Raw genomic sequence first — 18,597 nt, 5'->3', positions numbered from 1 at the left:
TATCGCGTTGATCCCGCCTCTAGCGGCCGCATACGGCCACATATCTCTCCGGTCAGAAATGGTCCGGAGTACATCGTCTCTGCCTGAGAGGGACCAGATGGGAGCAGGAGGAGGAACTCACTGCTGCCACCAGCTGGCGGAGTCAGGTTAGGGGCTCGTAGGGTTGGATCAGACTGAAGATATGGGGTCCGGTGCCATACCTTTGGTTGCTTCGAAGGCCAGCATCAGAGTTTTGCAATGCCATTAATAATGCATTGATACTCTACTGTATATCAACTCGAATTTCGCGGCCGCTCATCCCAGAGTTACTTTGCCGCGCACTATGGGAAGAAGGAAATTGCGAGAGTTGACTCCACATGTAGTAACGGATGGGTTATTAGTTATTATTATGTGTCCTTATTAGTGTAGTGTAGTTTAGTCAACACGTTATGGCTCATACACACTGCCCGGTATTTGCTCCGATTATGCTGTCGGGGAGCATTTTTGGCGCTGGCCGACAAAACCCCTGATCTGACGTTACTGGTAGATCGTGATCTACCTTTTGGGGACCGCTTAACTCAACCTTTTCATAGCCTAAAAATCTCGGAGCACACCTAGATATACGGTTTGTGTACACTGTATATATACCGGTGTGTATATATAGTAAATATATATATTATATATATATTATATAATATATATATATATATAAATATATATACATATAGAATATTAGTGGTCCATGACATGAAAATGTTTGAGAACCACTGCTGTAAAACAACATTGGACAATGATGTTTTACAGTCAGCAATATTGTTGCTTATTCTAGATTTATTTTCTGACTTGATCTGGCCTGTTAACATTTTCATAGACCTGGTTGCTTGTTTCCCTCTCAGTCAATGTGGCAACCCTGGTCAATGCCGTGTTGACTGTTCTGTATGATGATTTAGCTTAGCACACAACAGCTAGGAGGATGCAGCAGGCTGATGCCGTCATGTTTAACAGTATTTTGCACACACACACACACACACACACACACACACACACACACACAGCTGATGTCCTCTCCCACCGACGTCAGCTGTTCATTTATCTCCTTATTCATACACGCTTTGAGCTGAGAGAAGCTATAAAGCGCCTTTTAAATATGACAATACTGTATATATATCAGCTGCACAGTTCAGGCAAGTGTCTGTGGCATATGTAACTTTAACAAAATAGTTTTGACAGCTTAAATCCGCGCGGCAGTGTTGTGTGTGTGTGTGTGTGGGACAGGGGGTAGTGTGTGTGTGTGTGTGTGCAATCAGAAGTACTGGCAGTAGCGAAATAACAAACGCGATCTGTCTAATCGTAGTAGTTAGGTACAAACCAAGTAGTTTCTAAGAACAATGTTAATGTAACTAAGACATTCGCTGAGCGACCTATATTTTAAATGCAGAGATTTAGAAGGAATAAGCGAAATGGTGAGGCGACTATAGGTAAGGTTTCTCTGCGGAGTGCGGAGATCCATAGGGGAGATCACATTACAGCAGCCAAAGAGGGAGGGGCTGAGAGCTTTATGGGCACATCTTTTCATTGGCTAGTGGCACATCTTTTCATTGGCTATGCGCACATCTTTTTCGCACGTGACAACTTTAGACTTGTTAATATAGATACATCATGAACAAATCTTCAGCGTTGTTTAGACTAGTAGAGATTAGTATATGCAGTACCGTAATTTCCGGACTATAAGCCGCACCTGAATATAAGCCGCACCAGCCAAATTTAGGGAAAATCCCATATACAAGCCGCACCGGACTATAAGCCGCACCGGACTATAAGCCGCAGCTACGTTAGCTCAGAGCCTGAGATGGCTCTGCGTTAGCTGTAAAAATCCATAGATTAGCCGCACCGTTGTATAAGCCGCAGGGTTCAAATCATGGGTAAAAAGCTGCGGCTTATAGTCCGGAAATTGGATTTTTCTGTCTAAAGGTCTTTTTTACACGGGGAGTAATTGATGTGCTTAGTAATCCATTTTCACTGCCTGCCTGGCACGCTGCCAGAGTTGAACTGAAATTGATGAACGATACGTTGTGTGAGCGCCACACACTCTGCAGTCCAGCTGTGTGAACCTGTGTCAGAGCACACACACACACACACACACACACACACACACAGAGAGAGGGAGAGAGATCTCCGTCTCGGTGCGAATACGATTTTTGTATAGCTCAAGTGGCAAATCTTTAAAATACCAGAAGCAAAGTGTTACCCAAATCAGTGTAATCTTGATCTCTGTATGTAACACAACGATCTTTCATTTTAGCACTATAGTATGATCACATCAAATTAACGTACTCTTCTTGGCAGTTGCCCTTGTTTTCCATAAATATAACATACCGACCGATCTGTATGTACCTTCATATGTGTTCCCTGCTGGCTCGATGCTGCTGTTCATTATTATCACATTATGCATGCTGGCATTGCTTGTTTGCTTTTGTTTAGTTTTTTTGCCTAATAACATGGTCTTATTGTGCAAAGGGTATATATTTTTCCCCATATGAACTCTGCTATTTAGGGTTGAAACAGTGGGGTGGGAGCTATCTTTGGGAGAGCTTTTGTTTTGTCTTGTTTTGTTTTGTCCTTTCTGTGTGTGTGGTTGTACTGTTGTATTGCTTTGTGAACTGTATTGTACAATGTATCTAGTGTGTTGAGGACCCCCTCTAAAATGAGATGCGGCATCTCAAGGGGCTTATCCTTTCAATAAAGGTATATAATAATAACATCCCTGCTGTTTCATTATTATCGCAGTAATGATGGACTTGTTTGTGCTTTTCTTTAGGGACAGTTTTCAGTACCTGCTGAACTTCCGCAGCACGGTGCCCTGTCTGAGCACAGCGCTGTGTCTCTCCCGGCTGCTCTCCACGGTGGCGGAGAGAGGAGGGAACCCCAGCGCCTTCAGAGAGCAGACCGGTCAGCATCACACGGCCACATGCTGCTAAATCCACTCACAGTGTATCATATACCACATGCTATTACCTCAGCTAAATCCACTTATCTAAATCCACTTATCCCATTTTGGGCGGGAACCCCTGTTTCAAGCATTATGTTATACTTTAGCTATTGAAAAATAGCAGATCTACAAGCTTTGTAGGTCTGCTATTTTTGAAAAACATTGAAAATGTGGCGCAAATCTTTGAATATATTCTTTCAGCGCGAACGTTTTTAACTCAAATCTTTGCTTCTGGGAGGGTCCCTGGAACTAGATATTTTCAGATGGGGGTCGGTGGCCAAATACAGATAATTCTGGGGGTCTTTGACATGAAATAGTGTGAGAACCACTGATATGGAAACATAGGTTTTTCAGAAAACTGTCAGGATTTAGAAGACAGTTGTAGAATCGTTCCCAGGTCTAAATGGGTTATCTAATCTTCTGCTCGCCGATGGACTGTTAATTTTACCACGATTGATTTTTTTTCCTGCCGCCGCAGCATCCCTGGCACGGCGTTTCCTGGGCCAAGAGTGGGTGACCGCCGGCGGGGAGAGAGAGCGAGGAACCAAGTTTAACGAGGGCCTTAAGACTCTGCTCAGGTGTGTTTTCTAATCTATATCTGTATCGGAGAATACCCACCGCCAAATGACATTGTCCTCAAAAGTGGACAATGTCTTATAATGCTACATAGCACAAAAATGTGTTGAGTTCAAGGGGGGTTTTATAAGTTGGTAAGAATACGAATGATTTGAAGGATAATTGTGTCATGCCACCTAGTGGCCCATCCTTTTCAGCAGTCATGACATTACTCCCAAGTACATTTTTGCAACCACTCCCTTACGGAGCTATGTGTGGCTGGCTAGTTGGGTGGGTGCGTCTCAGCACGAAAACAGCATGGTTGTTTTTCACCACCTGTGCGCATCCTAACACCCACACAAACACACACGCACATATTAACTGTATATATTTCGGGTGTGCCAGTATAGTACAGTACAGTGACAGTACAGTAGAGGGTACAGTAGAGGGACCCCCACATGGTAACTCTGTCATTTCTCAACCGTTTCGGACGCAATTCTTTAGTACATACAACAACACATACAGTAGTTACAGGCATTGCTGGATGTATGTATACCGTGTATAACGTGATTATGAATTAATTACTGAATGAATTCTGCGAGGGCCTGATAAACCTGTAAACACAGATCTGCTGAATAGAATATGTCCACTGCACATCGCCTCCTCTTTCTGTGTCTTCTAGTATCTACCTGGAGCACACGGACGATGTTCTAAAGGCCGTGGAGGAGATAGCCGGAGAGGGCATCCCCGAACTCATCGACGCAGCCAAAGACGACTGCTCCAAAACCTGGCCCACTCTCAGCAGGTACAGAACCTCTGCGTTATCACCCTGTTTATAATATATTAGAAGCTTTTTTTTTAATCAAGAATTGATCAATGTCACCATGGTCCACAGTATTTTACAGTGTAAAAAGATAAAAAGGGTACATTGCTGTCCAGAGGGCTAGGGCAGGTGGTGCTCTAGCACCCCCTAGTGTCTTATCTGTGCACACCACTGCTCAGTGGGGACTTTAGGAGACCGCTGGTCCAAGCTACAGTATGATGACTAGCGTCACTGTTGGACAGAAACCTTGTATATACATTTATTTTTTAAATTAACAAATGCCTTGTTTTATTCATCATATGATAGTATCATGCTCCAGTAGCTAGTAGATCTACAAGCTTGCATCACAACAATACGATGTGAGCTTGTAGATCGACTATTTTAGTTATTTTTGGGAGATTTCGAAAATTATTTTGCCTATATAAAGACATGCCCAAAATAGGGATGCCACTTTGAAAGTGATTAAGTCTGTCTATGGGTTTTAGAAATATTTTTCCAATTAAAAGTATTCAAAAGAGCATGTGACTAAAACAAAACAAAAAAAACTCAATACTTTGTATGCATTAGATGATTAGATGGAACACATCTACCATTTACCATTTCCTGGAAAGTAGAGGTTTATTATTAAAGATGGAGTGCCGTGATTTTTTTCCACACTTAAACATGATCATCAGGTGTATTTAGGTGTATATGAGGTATAATTTTTTCAAAAAAGTGTACAGTATTTGTTAAAATGATGGTTTTATGTGGACACACCCACCAGTTCATTAGGTATGCGTGAGTTTAACCATAGCACCACCCACCTAATCCAGTCCCTCCGCCTCCTCCTTTAAGACCACCCACTTGTCCTAGTCCCTCCCCTCCTTATAAAAGGACAGCCCATGGCTCTGCCCTTTTGTTTACAAAATGGCAAATTGGTGTCTGTAATGTAACAAAAACTCATGTTTTTGTGAATGTTAGAAGTGAACACTTCCCATATTTCTGAGATATCGTATAGGCACCATTATGCACTTATACTGCCACCATCCATGTATAGGCATATAATCCATGCATCCATACCATATCAGATCTGTTTTTTCTGATTTTTTTATAATCATTTATTTATTTCCTCCAATTATATTGACCCTATTGTCGCAATCAGCTCAGCTCATCATCCAATTCGATCATAGTTTAACAGCAGAAACAATTAGTTTGATAGATCATTTAGCCTACAATATATTGTAGGTTATTGATTTCCTCCAGCTAAGCACCCTGGCATTAAAACTGCCCTTTATCTGACTGCATTGAGTTTCAGCAAAAGTCGCCAGATCTAAAGAAACAAGCGGCCAGGTCCACAAAAATAAGTCACAGAAATTGCAGTGAATATTTATGAAAACGTTTCAACAACACCAATCCTTTTAACAACATATTAATCTGAGGGTCCTTCACATGAACCATTGGTCAAGTCAACCACATCTCCCCTGAAAGTTACTTATATGAAAACAAGCCCAAGTCGCTTGTAATAGCCAGACATGGCAACATGGCTTCCAGCGCGACACAACATACTTCTAATTCTTGACTTTAAAGTTTACACTCAGCCTCGTATAAGTATTAGGACCTACATACATATTGACTACAACAGCCAACAAGAATGCACACTGTGACACTACACTCTGTATCAAAGCCCGACCACTGTGATTATAAAAGAAACAACCTACTCCTTGAGAACAACAAGAGCAACTATACAGCAGAGCAGGTAGGAGGCTGGTTTGTTGTGTTTTCCTTGATTAATCCTGAGGACCCGACGTGAACATTTACTTGCTTAGTTGCTTCCAATCTAACGAAAAACAGTCTGCTCTGCTGTGAACTGGTAATGTGTGAAATGACTGTTTGAAAATCTGCCACACAGTTAGACACACACAGAGCAGCAAACTGGCTGCGCTGTTCAGTTCACACGTGTGTATGTGGCAGGCAGCTCCGCCCACAGAGGTTGTCGTATTTAAAAAATATGTATAGAGGGGGAGGTGCGTGTGTGCGTGCAATATTTTTACGTCACACTATCCGTGTTTACTTCATTGGCCCGTTTGACCGTCAAGGGTTCAGCCTCCAGGAAGAAACCCTAAATACAAAGTTATTACACCATTGGACATAAAAACGACTCCAGGGTGTCTAATGAAGTACTGTCACCCCATAGACACATGAAAAGCTGGAAAAATACAAAAATTGTGGCACTCCATCTTTAAGGTTTCCACCCGACAGTGGCTATATCCAATTCACCTGGTCAAAGATTTCGTCATGCACTCTCGCTTTAATACAGTCTATACAGCCTACTATGGAGGGAAAATACCTACATTACTTCGGTTTATGTTCCATGAGTCTCATAATGTCCACCGCAGAATTTGCAGAAGTAAAAGGCTCATGACCCAAAAATGATAACCAGACCTCTTTTAACCCATTTAGACCTGAGGACGATTCTACAAATGCGTTTTATTGAAAAACCCATGTTTCTATGTCAGTCGTCTATTTGGCCGCCGACCCCCATCTGAAAATATGTTGTTCCAGGAGCAAAGATTTGAGCTAAAAATGTTTGCTCAGAAATAATATATATAAAGATTTGTGCCACATTTTCACGATTTAAAAAGAAATATCAGATAGCAGGTCTGCTATTCAATAGCTAAAGTATAACATGATGCTTAAAACACCAGTTTTGTTTTTTTGTACTTTCACTTTCTCCCGTCTTTCATCAGGCTGACGTTCGTGGTGTTCTATAAAGGCATGATGACGGAGCTGGAGAAGGCTGTGAGGAAGATTCCTGCTTGCAAGAACAGCGATAGCACTGAGGTAAAACCACACGACGGTGGTGAGAATGGGATTGTCTTGTTGCTGTGTGTGTATACGTAAATTAATCTATATTGGACACTAGACAATGCACTCAGTAGAGCACAGACGACAATGTTTTGGAATACCATTAACACTGACACGACGCGTTCATTTTTGGGGGAAAAGGTTCGACTGCAATTTTTACAATTTGTAATTTGTAAAGAAAATGTCGTCATGGTTAAAATTCTTAGCTGTATATAGCATCTTTTATACGTTTTTATTACTATCCATGACAAGTGTAGAATAATTTATCATTTGATGAAACTGGCAAGTCGGCGGCTTCAAGTCGAGACTGATGAAGCCGCTTTTTTCCCCCCGGAGATATTCCAAACACCAGAAGTGGGCATACTGTACTATAGCCCTGCCTGGGTATCGGCCAGTGAGTTGTCCACTCTGAACAGAGTCTGACGGCACCCCACAAGGCCCCCCTTTGGAGACATTAGCAAAAGAGGAAGTGGGTACTGGCCTGTGTGTGTGTGTGTGTGTGTTTGCCTGAAGAGTTGCCGGATCAGAGCCAATTCCAAATGACACCCCGTTTGAAGACATGCAGCTGAAACTGCAGTCGAAGACCTTTCAGTAAATTAATCGCTCCCTAACCCCATGACAAACCATTCCTCAAGCATTCCTGTTACCGTGAATGTATCCTAAGATGGGTGCCTTTTTGTGATGGACCTCACCGACTTTAATGAATCAGTTAATCCGGTTTTCCTTGGCCCATGACCAAACTTTCTTTCCACCAATGGCTTTCACACCATTTAAAAAGAATTCTGTCAGTGTTGGGGCGAAAACTGGCGTAAGTAATGAAATGCCTTTTCTGACTGCAATGTGAAAGCCCCATTTCGAGTTGTAATTTCAACACAGTTAAGCTTGCACACTCCATGCATTTAATGTACTCACAGTATGCGATTGCGTGTGCATGAGCACTGTGTAATGTGTACTGTATGTGTGTGTGTTATGATTACATTTTCTTGCTTCTTCCAGGCCCAGAGTGAGAAGTTACTGACATGGAATCTGGCTGTCAGAGACTTTCACCTCCTGGTCAATCTAGTTCAGGTGCATTTCTTGTTACAGTAGTTGTTGCAGTGATCAGTGTGTGTGTGCGTGCGTGCGTGCGAGCGTGCGTGCGTGTGTGCGTGCGTGCGTGCTTGCGTGCGTGTCCCACTAAAGATCTCTGTGGTCCATGTCTTCTCACAGGTATTTGACTCCAGGTCAGTGGTTAATGTGTGTCTTAGGGTGAGTAACCTGCCTCTCCTTCTACAATTAAACAGATATCACGTCCTGCAGCAGCAGCTGCTGTGGCTCCATACTAACTACTGTACGTTTCTAATGTTATTTCTGCTAGTATGGTCGTCTTTTCCTGGAGTCTTTCCTGAAGCTGGGGATGCCGCTGTTGGACTATAGTTTCAAAAGGCACAAGGTACAAAAAAAACATTATTTGTTCTCATCCGCAAGTTAGCTGCGTTCACATTGGCACGTTAACAGTGGGTCAGGACACATTATTATAGGTTGCAAGTTGCGACTCACGTCTAAGTAAATAACTCATTTTTTCAGATTCCTACATAAAACATAAATTAATCCATAAAAAATAAAAGTATTGAAAAAAGCAGATCTACAAGCTCACAACGTGACATGAAGTGACACGTTGTGTCAAGCTTGAAGATCTGCTATTTTCACTGGTTTGGGTCTCAGGCAAAGTGGAGCAACATTTAATTTCTTGAGCTAAAACGTTTGGGAACCATGCACTGATGTCCAGTAAATGACATAACTTAACAATGATGTCACCTTGAAACTGAACATTAATCTGTACAGTATGTTGTTACTACAACATGATAGCCCAAGTAGTGTTACCAAATAATCTAAATGTTTCCACAGATCATCAGTAACAAGTAGCGCTACCTACCACTAGCAAATAATCTTATTATCTAGTATCACATGATGTGTAAGGTCATTTTCTCTTTTCTTTCTTTGGTTTGAATTCAAAATAGTGAACAGACAGACAGACCACCAATAGAACACTGCATTTCTGACCTCTTTATGGAAATTATGTCAACAACACTGTGCTGCTGTGTTAATTTTGACAACGCATTTTGACTCAGCTTTATATTTAACTTAAATTTAGTTTTAGTCATATTTTAGTCATCTTAAATGTTTTAGATTTAGTCTAGTTTTAGTCGAGTTTTAGGCCTTGATTTTACCCATGCTGAAAATAGCCAATGACAACGTGTTGCAAGCTCACCGTTTGTGAGTGCTATTTTCAGAGCGCAACCAAACATAAAATGACCTGTCTTTTAGTTCTACCATTGCTTATCCACTAGTCCCTCCCTCCCTTAGTCTAGCTTTTGTCAAAAAAGGTAGTCGACAAACATTTTTTATCATAGTTTTAGGTTAGACTACGAAATGGTGTGCTCTATAGATATGGTATATGGTGTGCTCTTAAGTCCTTCCAATGGCTAACTCTTTGTAATGTGTGTGTTTCAGGAGGATGTCCAAGGTCTGCTGAAGATCATTCAACTCTGCACCAGGAAACTCCATCACATGTGTGGACACTCAAAGGTAGCTGCCTGTCATATGTATCATTATGAAACTCCATCACATGTGTGGACACTCAAAGGTAGCTGCCTGTCATATGTATCGTATGCCATGGGGCTGTGGGTCAGGAGGTATAGAGCAGGTTGTCCAATGATCCGTGGGTTGGCGGTTCGAATCCCGGCTCCCTCCTCTCCTGTCCACATGTCAAAGTGTCCTTGGGCAAGACACTGAACCCCATATTGCCGCAGTGGTTGCTGTGTGTCAATGTGGGAAGTGAGGAAGCTGGCGTTGACTGTTCGCTGCTCCACCTCCCAATGTATGAATGAATGGACCATTGTAAAGTGCTTTGCCTCTGTCACCGTGTATAGAAAAGCATCGAAAAATGCACTCCATTATTATATTATTAATAATAATATGTATATAATAATAATAAAACTTTATTTGTATAGCACCTTTCATGACATGAAATGCAGCTCAAAGTGCTTTACAGAACAATGGAGAATAAAAGAAAAGCAGTAATGCAATACAGTGAGGACATGAATAAATAAAAAATAAATGATCAATTAAAAGCAATGTTGTAGAAGTGGGTCTTGAGCTGAGCTTTAAAAATGTCTACAGAGGCTGCCTGACGAAGGTACAGTGGGAGCTTGTTCCATGGACTTGAAAATGTGGCGCAAATCTTTGAATATATATTCTTTCAGAGCGAACATTTTTAACTCAAATCTTTGCTTCTGGGAGCGTCCCTGGAACAACATACTTTCAGATAGAGGTCGTGGCTAATTACATATCATGTTTGGGGTCCTTGACATGAAATATTGAGCACCACTGACATAGAAACATGAGGTTTTTCAGAAAACTGTCATGATTTAGGAGACATTTTTTTAATTTCGACGTCAGGCCTAAATGGGTTAAGGTGATAAATCTGGTTGTTTTGTGGTTCAGATTCGTCAGGACACGAACCTGACCAACCACGTGCCAGCCCTGAAGAGGAGTTTAGAGCTGTTTGTCTACCGAGTCAAAGCCATGCTGCTTATGAATAACTGTCAGGAGGCGTTCTGGATGGGCAACCTCAAGAACCGTGACCTGAAGGTATGCTTTCTCCCTACTGATTGGACCCAAAGGTATGTGCGTGTGTGCGTGCTATAGGGCACGCACGACTATTCAGTCGACTATTCAACTAGTCGACTAGTAAATCCACGTACTCGTCGACCTTGTTGGTACTAGTTGACTAGTTGATAAAATGAAAAAAAACTATTTTTTTGTAGGCCTCAAGATCAGGTAGATTATAGTTCTAGTCACCAATGTACACCGTTTTTAAATGTACAAATATTTAAATATTATTTTTTAGCTAGTAAACTACGTAGTAAAAATGACTAGAAGTGAATGCCCTAGTGCATGCGTGTGTGTCTCGTGCCGTGCATTATTTATAGCACATGACTTCTACCATTTAACCTACCATTTATCCAAACATGAATAGTATCACAAGATAGATTTTCATAGATTCATAATGTTTGGAGCCCTATGTGTGTGAGGGACTTTTTTTTATTAGCTTCCCTTAAAAAGAAAATGGTGTCCCTGAGACCGCGACTAGCATTGGATTGACTTGGCTGATTGATGTCTCCATGTTTCAGGGTGAAGAGATTCTTTCTCAGCGGGCCGAGGGAAGTGAGGAGGAGGAAGAGGAGGAGAAAGGCCCAGAGAACCCGCGGCAACCGACTGAGGATGAGGTGCTTTATTCATGTCATTAATTTAAAAAGGATTGTGTTAGAAACATGTACCTGGTTGGTTCCTGGCACAGGAATACCACCGTCATGACATTCCTCGAAATATGTGACCAGATTTGACTGAGAGACTGCCATCGCGCAAATTACAGCTTTTCACCAGAGGAGAAAACCTTTTTTTATTTTTTTCAAAATGAGTTAATAGCACAGGCAGACTCTTCACATACTAGAGCATGTCTGAAATCGACATGTAAATATGAAATAAATGCTTAAACATGTAGCTAGGTGTAATGTTAGGGACCACAGAAGTGAACCTTTCAAGCCTGTTTTCTCAACTCGTTGTTTTCTGCAAGCCATATCTCCAAAACTGGAATATGTCAATTTGAAGCTATGATTCCCTACTTTCATATGACATGAAAAAACAAAAATTTAAAAAAATCCAGTCAAATTTAGTCACATATTTTGAAATGAGAAAGAAAAAAAACATTTTCCAGGACTGGAAAAGGTTTGGAATTGATCAAAGGTCCTTGGAAAAATATTTGGATATTATTATTTTTGACTATTGATTTAGTTAGGCAGCAGATCGACACATACTGTAGAAACATAATCGTTGCGTGGTATTTATAGGCAGAAAGTGGATTTACTGGTTTAATGCAATCAGAAGGTGCTTTTCTGTTTCATGAATGGGCTGTCAATGGAGGGTATTGCAACGTATAGATGCAGGTAGCTTTTATAGCATCTAAGTTGCTTGCAGCTAACTTGTCATGGTACCCTTACTTGCATCGTGGAAACAAGTGTGCTTCATAAAACTGTTTCCAAATTAACTATAGCACAGTAATAATCTAGTGTCTATTTGAATGTGTGTGTATGTTTTTTTTTTTACACAAGTCAAACTCTTATCTCTTAAACCCTTGGCAATGTGAGAAGTGTGAGTGGCTCCACGTAGGGTTAACAGGCAGTTGAGACTGAGAACGGCAGTGGGGCGATAAGATAATGTTGTGTTTTGAGCTAATCATTCCTGGCTGGTACAGTTAACAGTTACCAACACAAACGGCTGTTCTGGTTCACTTCTCAGCTTTACTGAGCAGGCACGTCCGGGACACGCTGCCAGGCATCAGAGTCTGTGTGGTATGGCCCTTTTTTGAGATTTAGTTTTGCAAATGGACTTATTAGGTAACACATTAAAGTCGGGAAAGCATCTGTCTGTGTTATTTTAGATTTTTAGCTACAACATATTTTATAATATATTCAAAAATAGCTTTTTTTTTTTCTTTTTTTTTTCCATGTTGAAATTTGTGCAAATCATTTGTTTTTCAGAAAACTGTTAAAGATTTAGAAGACATATTTTGTAGAATCGGTCTCAGGTCTAAATGTGTGCTTTAATTCCAGGATGCGGTAAGTGATGCTGGAGAAGGTAATAATGGACTCGGAGAGGAAGATGAAGAGGATGAAGACTCAGACTAATAATCAGATCTTCTGAGACCAACAACCAAATAAACCTCTAAATTAATACTTATTTTAGTTGACCAGGGTCTTCCCCTTTTTTCTCTCACTACAGTACAGTCTACACACAACAAATCTCGTAAGCGAAAACCGAAACCGAAAATAGCCAACACTGCTATTTTCAATTTTCACATAATAGGCTACAGGATCATAGACACAAGCTTCGGGTGGTTAATTTATATATCCCCGTGCATTGACGACTGAAGGAAAAAAAAGATTGTATGATGTATTTAAATATTACTGTCATTCTTTATTTTTGTTTTGCTCTTTTAAAAGACCAAGCAGGCCTTGTATTTTCAGTCCTGTGTTTGGTGTCTAATGTTTTTTTGTGCTTTGCCAGCCAATTAAAATGTATGTATATAATTAATAGTTTTTTGGTCTGATTTAATTGGGTTAATTGGGTTAATTGTATCGGATATAAAATAATGATGTAAGGCTGTTGTGCCACTGGTAATGCAGTAATACAAACTGAAGTGCCCAGTCTTCTGCTTACAGTACACCATGATGTCATTAATTGGTTTGTTTTGGATTGGATGGAACTGAACTTTTGAGACGATGGAAACATGGATGAGTTAAACCAACACTGCTGTTGTGTAGTACTTTTATAAACTTTATTTATGTAGCAACTTTTTGTTACAAAATGTTTTTGAGATAAAGGAAATACAGGTACAATAAAATGAACACTAAATGAGCACTAGGAGATCTTAGTATAATCCGATCGACAGTAGGAATTGGCTTTAAAAAACTGTTCTGTTCTGTGATGCTTGTTTCAGAACATTAAAAAAAATCTGGATAATACTCCAATTTTCTGGTCAGGTACAGTAGGTTATTTGCGGGCCAGCAATATTAATGGAATATGAAATTGGACAGATCCATCTAGATCACACGACTAGATATACTGTAGTGTGTACCAATTTGCAGGATGTTACTTATAATAACTACTCTGGTCCCAGCAAATCAGGCACAATTTGCTATTTTATTTTACAGATTATATTATATATAGTATATGTATGACTAGCTCTCAATGATGACGTAAGAAATATGGTCATGCATGTAATCTGGTCCCAGCAAATCAGGCACAATTTGCTGTTTTATTTGCATACGCATCAAAAGTGGCGTGTTGGCTGGGACGGTTTTTGGCGCAAAGTAACCACAGTATACCGCTAATCAACTTGATCAGAAATGGAGTTGGAACAACTGAGGTTTGACCAAGCAGAAGACAACCAATCACCACTCACCAACCACTGTCAACTCCACCCTGTGCCACCCATGCCAACCACTCACCCACCTCCAACCAGGCCGACCACTCCTACCTCACCTATCACTGGGGCCGCACACACACACCTCAAACCATATAACAATATGAATGTACATCTGATGCACAAGCTTGTATATCGGATGCCATCAGATGCCAAGAATATGACGTATGACCTCTTCCCCCAATATTAACCTTCATCATTCAACCTCTGTTATTTATTTGTCCAAAGACTGACATAAAATAGTTAACATATACTACTCACATGCTTTATCCTCAGGATGGCACGCCATACAGCGATCCAGGTACTGTGACATGAACTTGAAGTAACTGGGCTGAATGTGTACACTGCTTACAATGAATCTAAAATGTACCTTTGCATACTTCATATTCATATTTTATAGAAACAATGTAGTTAGATATATTATATTCCTATAGTATTACTTCAACAGTGAACAGTTAATTATTCTATTGCAATATTTTGGCTATGAAGAGAAAACACTTTTTATCTCCTCAAGTGGTCCCTGGAGTCTGGACCACTGGTTGAAAACCACTGCTCTAGTGAGAACATAGAAATAGAATATGTTTGCAGCTGAGGGACATGGTCATGAAACATGACCCCAAGTATAGGCTACATCAACTAAAAACAACACAATCTCCATTCCCCATACCTTCTCTTTAAATAGAACATTGTTGCCACCTAGTCTTAGATACATACAATGTATTATTAGCCTATATGCATATTACATGTATCACTCCCAAGCAGAGTTGGACATAATTTCTGTTTTAGTTTAGGCCTACTAAAGAGCTGGAGAATACTCATTCCTTTGTCAATGTTCTTGGATCTGGAAACCTCCTTTACAACTTGAGCAATTTTTCAGTGAACCTTTTTTAACCACCATAACCTTCACACAAATGACATTTTTCTGGATCCCATTCCCATTCTATTGTTCTATTCTCTTTCAGGGCGACTCCAAACTGATGAACTACATTACCTTGTCTCTGCGTTCTCTGCATTATTCCACCAAACATGTTGAAAATATGGGGGACCAATATTGAACCACCAGTAACATTTCCTGAAAAATGAACATTTTGGAGTTTCCTCCTGACAGAGATATAGTCCATATAGATGACACCATCAGTGGCTGGCGACATGAAGTCCACACCATTAGAATTAATTTGGCACCCTAGTTTTTGAGGGGTGCTATTCCCTCCGTCATTTGGCTTTCATTACATCATCATGTGGCAGCCAAGTCTATGGACTTTTAACATTAATGGGTTTGAGAAACAAGTTAACTACAGTATAGGGGTGAATAGAATTGACACTGTGCCACATGTGGAATGATCAAAATGGTGAATGGGTAAAGAGGCCACCTGGGAAACCGAAGGTCTCCAGTGCACCCCTTGGCTCTGGTCTATGGGCCCAAGTGTCTGTGAGCAATTACTTCTCCCCCACATTCTGTATCATGAAAGTAAAAAGTACTCATTATGCAGAAGGTCCCGTTTCACAGGTTTTCAAATTTAAAAGTTTTTTAAAATGTCAGAGCTACAAGCTTACTTTGGCAATTTGAAAATAGCCGAAGTGAGATTGAAGATCTGATCAGAGCTAATAACCAAAATCTACAAAGTAGCTATAACTAAAGTTTTCAAACAATTAAGATCATAATTTGTATCACTCCCTCAGTCCAAAAATGAATCAGTTGTTCTGCATACTGCTGGATTTATTGAAACCAACGTTGAACTGATAACACAAAAATACGGTACACAAATGCTTAGACTAACATGGCATAAACATAAATTAAAGAAAATACATACAAAACATTTGTCAAGTGACAGGCGTGCACCTATGTCTACCCGACACCAGACGGCCATATAAAGGGTTCCACATTAGCCAAAACGATGGCACTTCCGGCCCAACTTTGACATGCATTGAATAAGCATATATGAGCAATAACTGAAATTAAATACAAGACAAATTACAGCAGTTACAATTTGCCTCCGAGATGTAGTGGCTGTGGAGTAGAAGTAAAATACTCCGTAAAGTAGAAATAAATTGTGCCCAGTTAGTACAAATTAAATTAAATGTGCCTAGTTACATTCCACCACTGGCACCTGAATTGATCGCAATAGAATGTAATAACAAAACCCTAATAGTGTAAACCGTTATGAGGTTTCCTCCCAACAGCAACGATATGTAGACGAGCAAATCGGCTAACCAATCACATATTCAGTTCAATGAAAGGATAAATTAGGTCGTATGTGCCTCAATATAACAAATTTGTGGCAACAAACATTAAATGCCATTGCCAATGAAGGGAAATTTTACATCATATGTATTGTAGACTAGCAAATCAGCTAACCAATCACATAAATTCAGTTGTTCATGAGCTGATGTATAATGATAAGAGCGACCCTCACTTCACACAGGTGTGATTTTCTTTAATGATTTAGTTTAGGTACCCAATGAATAGACCCTTATGTGTCTGTGCCTCAGTGTACAGTGTGTACACACTCTTGAAGAAATTGACAGAGGATTTCCCATTAACCCATTTTGGACGGGAACCCCTTTTGGTGTTTTAAGAATTAGGTTATACTTTAGCTATTGAAAAATAGCAGATCTGCTGCAATATGAGCTTGTAGATCTGCCATTTTTGAAAAATCGTGAAAATGTGGCACAAATAACACCAAATGGGGTTCCCACAAAAAATGGGTTGAAATACAATCGAATTCTCTCATAGAAGTTAAAGTGCTTAAACTTTACATGTAATCCTCTCATGAAAGTACTAATAAAAGCATTCTGTATTATTCTATATGTCTAATGTATGAAATAAAAATGTCTGTCCTGATTCCACGCCAGATCGTGGAATCCTCGTCCCCAGCGATGGTCATGTCGTCATGGACATCTCCAAACACGGTGGGCTGGATGGCCACGCCTCCTCCACACATCAGCTTGGCTCCCTCCTTCCCACTGCAGATGTAGCGAACTGCTCCTCATCCACCTGCAAAGATGTTGTGGTTCATATACTGGCTCAATACATTTCAACATTGTCATGCCTCAAGTCAAATCATTCAGTGCATAATCAATACTAGTAGTTCGACCTGACATTTAATTTAGAACAGTGATTCTCAACCTTTTAAATTTCCAGTTTGATGAGCATTCAGCCACGGACCCCCATATTATACAACTTTTATTGATCAGTTCCCAATCCATCTCGACATTACTAATTTAGTGTGACCGTCTTCTCATTAATCCAATAGCACCCGATTCTACAAATCTCTTCTAAATCAGTAGTTCTCAAATTGATATGCATTTGGCCGCAGACCACAAATGTTCAAGATTTGTCAAGAAATTTCACAAATGGCAGATATGAGCATGTACATCTGCTGATATCCAAAATTACACTTTTTTTTGGGCGGGAACCCCTTTTGGTGTTAGCATTATGTTATGATTTAGCTATTGAAAAATAGCAGATCGGTGGCGCGCTACGAGCTTGTAGGTCTGCTATTTTTTAAGCCGTCAGGATTTAAGACATTTTTTGAATCTGATCTCAGGTCAAAATGCGTTAAAGAACCACCATTCTTCTGTGTGTTAGAATCTGATCTCACGTCAGAATGGGTTAACAGTGCCGCAGTTGTGATTTACCTGGGGTCCTTGCTCAGTGTGTTGTAGAGATCTCCCAACGCCACCACACCTCCTAGCATGCTCCACGGTGGTGTCTCGGATACCCTTGTGGTGATTTCTGTAACACAGGTTTGTTCTATCTACGGATTGTCCTTAGTTGATCCCTTACCGTTTGAGCTGTCCGGCATGTAACTGCCATAACCAGCTCTCTGGGTAAGAAATACATAAGCTCCTCCGCCACGTCAAGGCGTCAATCCATGGGAGGAGACCAATTTAGTCATCGCCAATTCCCAATTGCCCCAAGTGTCCTCGAGTCCCTGTGGCTGGCACCACCACCCCCACAGCTGGGGAGGTATAAACTACTGTGTGCATCCTCCCATACACACTTGCAAGTAGCTTCTGCAGTGCAGCAAAAGGGACGGTCACTTGATCCGTCATCAGATTAAGTTCCCACCCGTAAACACGGCCAATTGTGTTTGATGGAGCGCCAGGCCAAGTTGGAGGCACTGCAGTTAATGCTGCAGTGGTGGGCGAGTACTTTACCTCTTACCACACCCAGACGCCCCATAGACAGACGTTTCTAAACGCTCAGGCGCAAGACGCAACCTAGAGCCTGGCTCCGCAAGACGCCAAAGGCCAGTGACCATCACAGGGTTGAAGGGCACCTCAAGCCAGCCCACCAGACGCGAGGCCAACTGACTGGTGACGACTCCGTCAGTAGAAACCTGTGGACAAACTAGACATAGTTAGTGCAGAAAACAG

The 18,597-nt window shown here is 40.8% G+C and overlaps 2 protein-coding genes across 2 annotated transcripts in view; one reads left to right on the top strand and one right to left on the bottom strand.

The window, feature by feature from the left end:
* LOC310862779 (RNA-binding protein 5-like) overlaps nt 1–1,070 on the bottom strand; it is a 102,562-nt gene extending 101,492 nt beyond the window's left edge. Inside the window, exon 1 of the mRNA XM_083770845.1 lies at nt 1,056–1,070. The gene's annotated coding sequence lies outside the window, so the exon portion shown is untranslated. The remainder of the gene's footprint in view (nt 1–1,055) is intronic.
* fancd2 (FA complementation group D2) overlaps nt 1–13,265 on the top strand; it is a 34,314-nt gene extending 21,049 nt beyond the window's left edge. Inside the window, exons 34-44 of the mRNA XM_083770844.1 lie at nt 2,798–2,928; nt 3,447–3,546; nt 4,206–4,328; nt 7,073–7,166; nt 8,187–8,258; nt 8,400–8,438; nt 8,548–8,622; nt 9,684–9,758; nt 10,677–10,823; nt 11,366–11,461; nt 12,845–13,265. Coding sequence (XP_083626970.1) covers nt 2,798–2,928; nt 3,447–3,546; nt 4,206–4,328; nt 7,073–7,166; nt 8,187–8,258; nt 8,400–8,438; nt 8,548–8,622; nt 9,684–9,758; nt 10,677–10,823; nt 11,366–11,461; nt 12,845–12,919 — 1,027 coding nt within the window. The 3' untranslated portion in view covers nt 12,920–13,265. The remainder of the gene's footprint in view (nt 1–2,797; nt 2,929–3,446; nt 3,547–4,205; nt 4,329–7,072; nt 7,167–8,186; nt 8,259–8,399; nt 8,439–8,547; nt 8,623–9,683; nt 9,759–10,676; nt 10,824–11,365; nt 11,462–12,844) is intronic.
* Nucleotides 13,266–18,597: the final 5,332 nt, after the last annotated feature.

Source organism: Protomyctophum parallelum (assembly GCF_964188405.1).
Source record: "Protomyctophum parallelum genome assembly, chromosome: 8".
Classification (NCBI taxonomy): Eukaryota; Metazoa; Chordata; class Actinopteri; order Myctophiformes; family Myctophidae; genus Protomyctophum; species Protomyctophum parallelum.
This window is presented reverse-complemented; position numbering and strand designations above follow the sequence as displayed.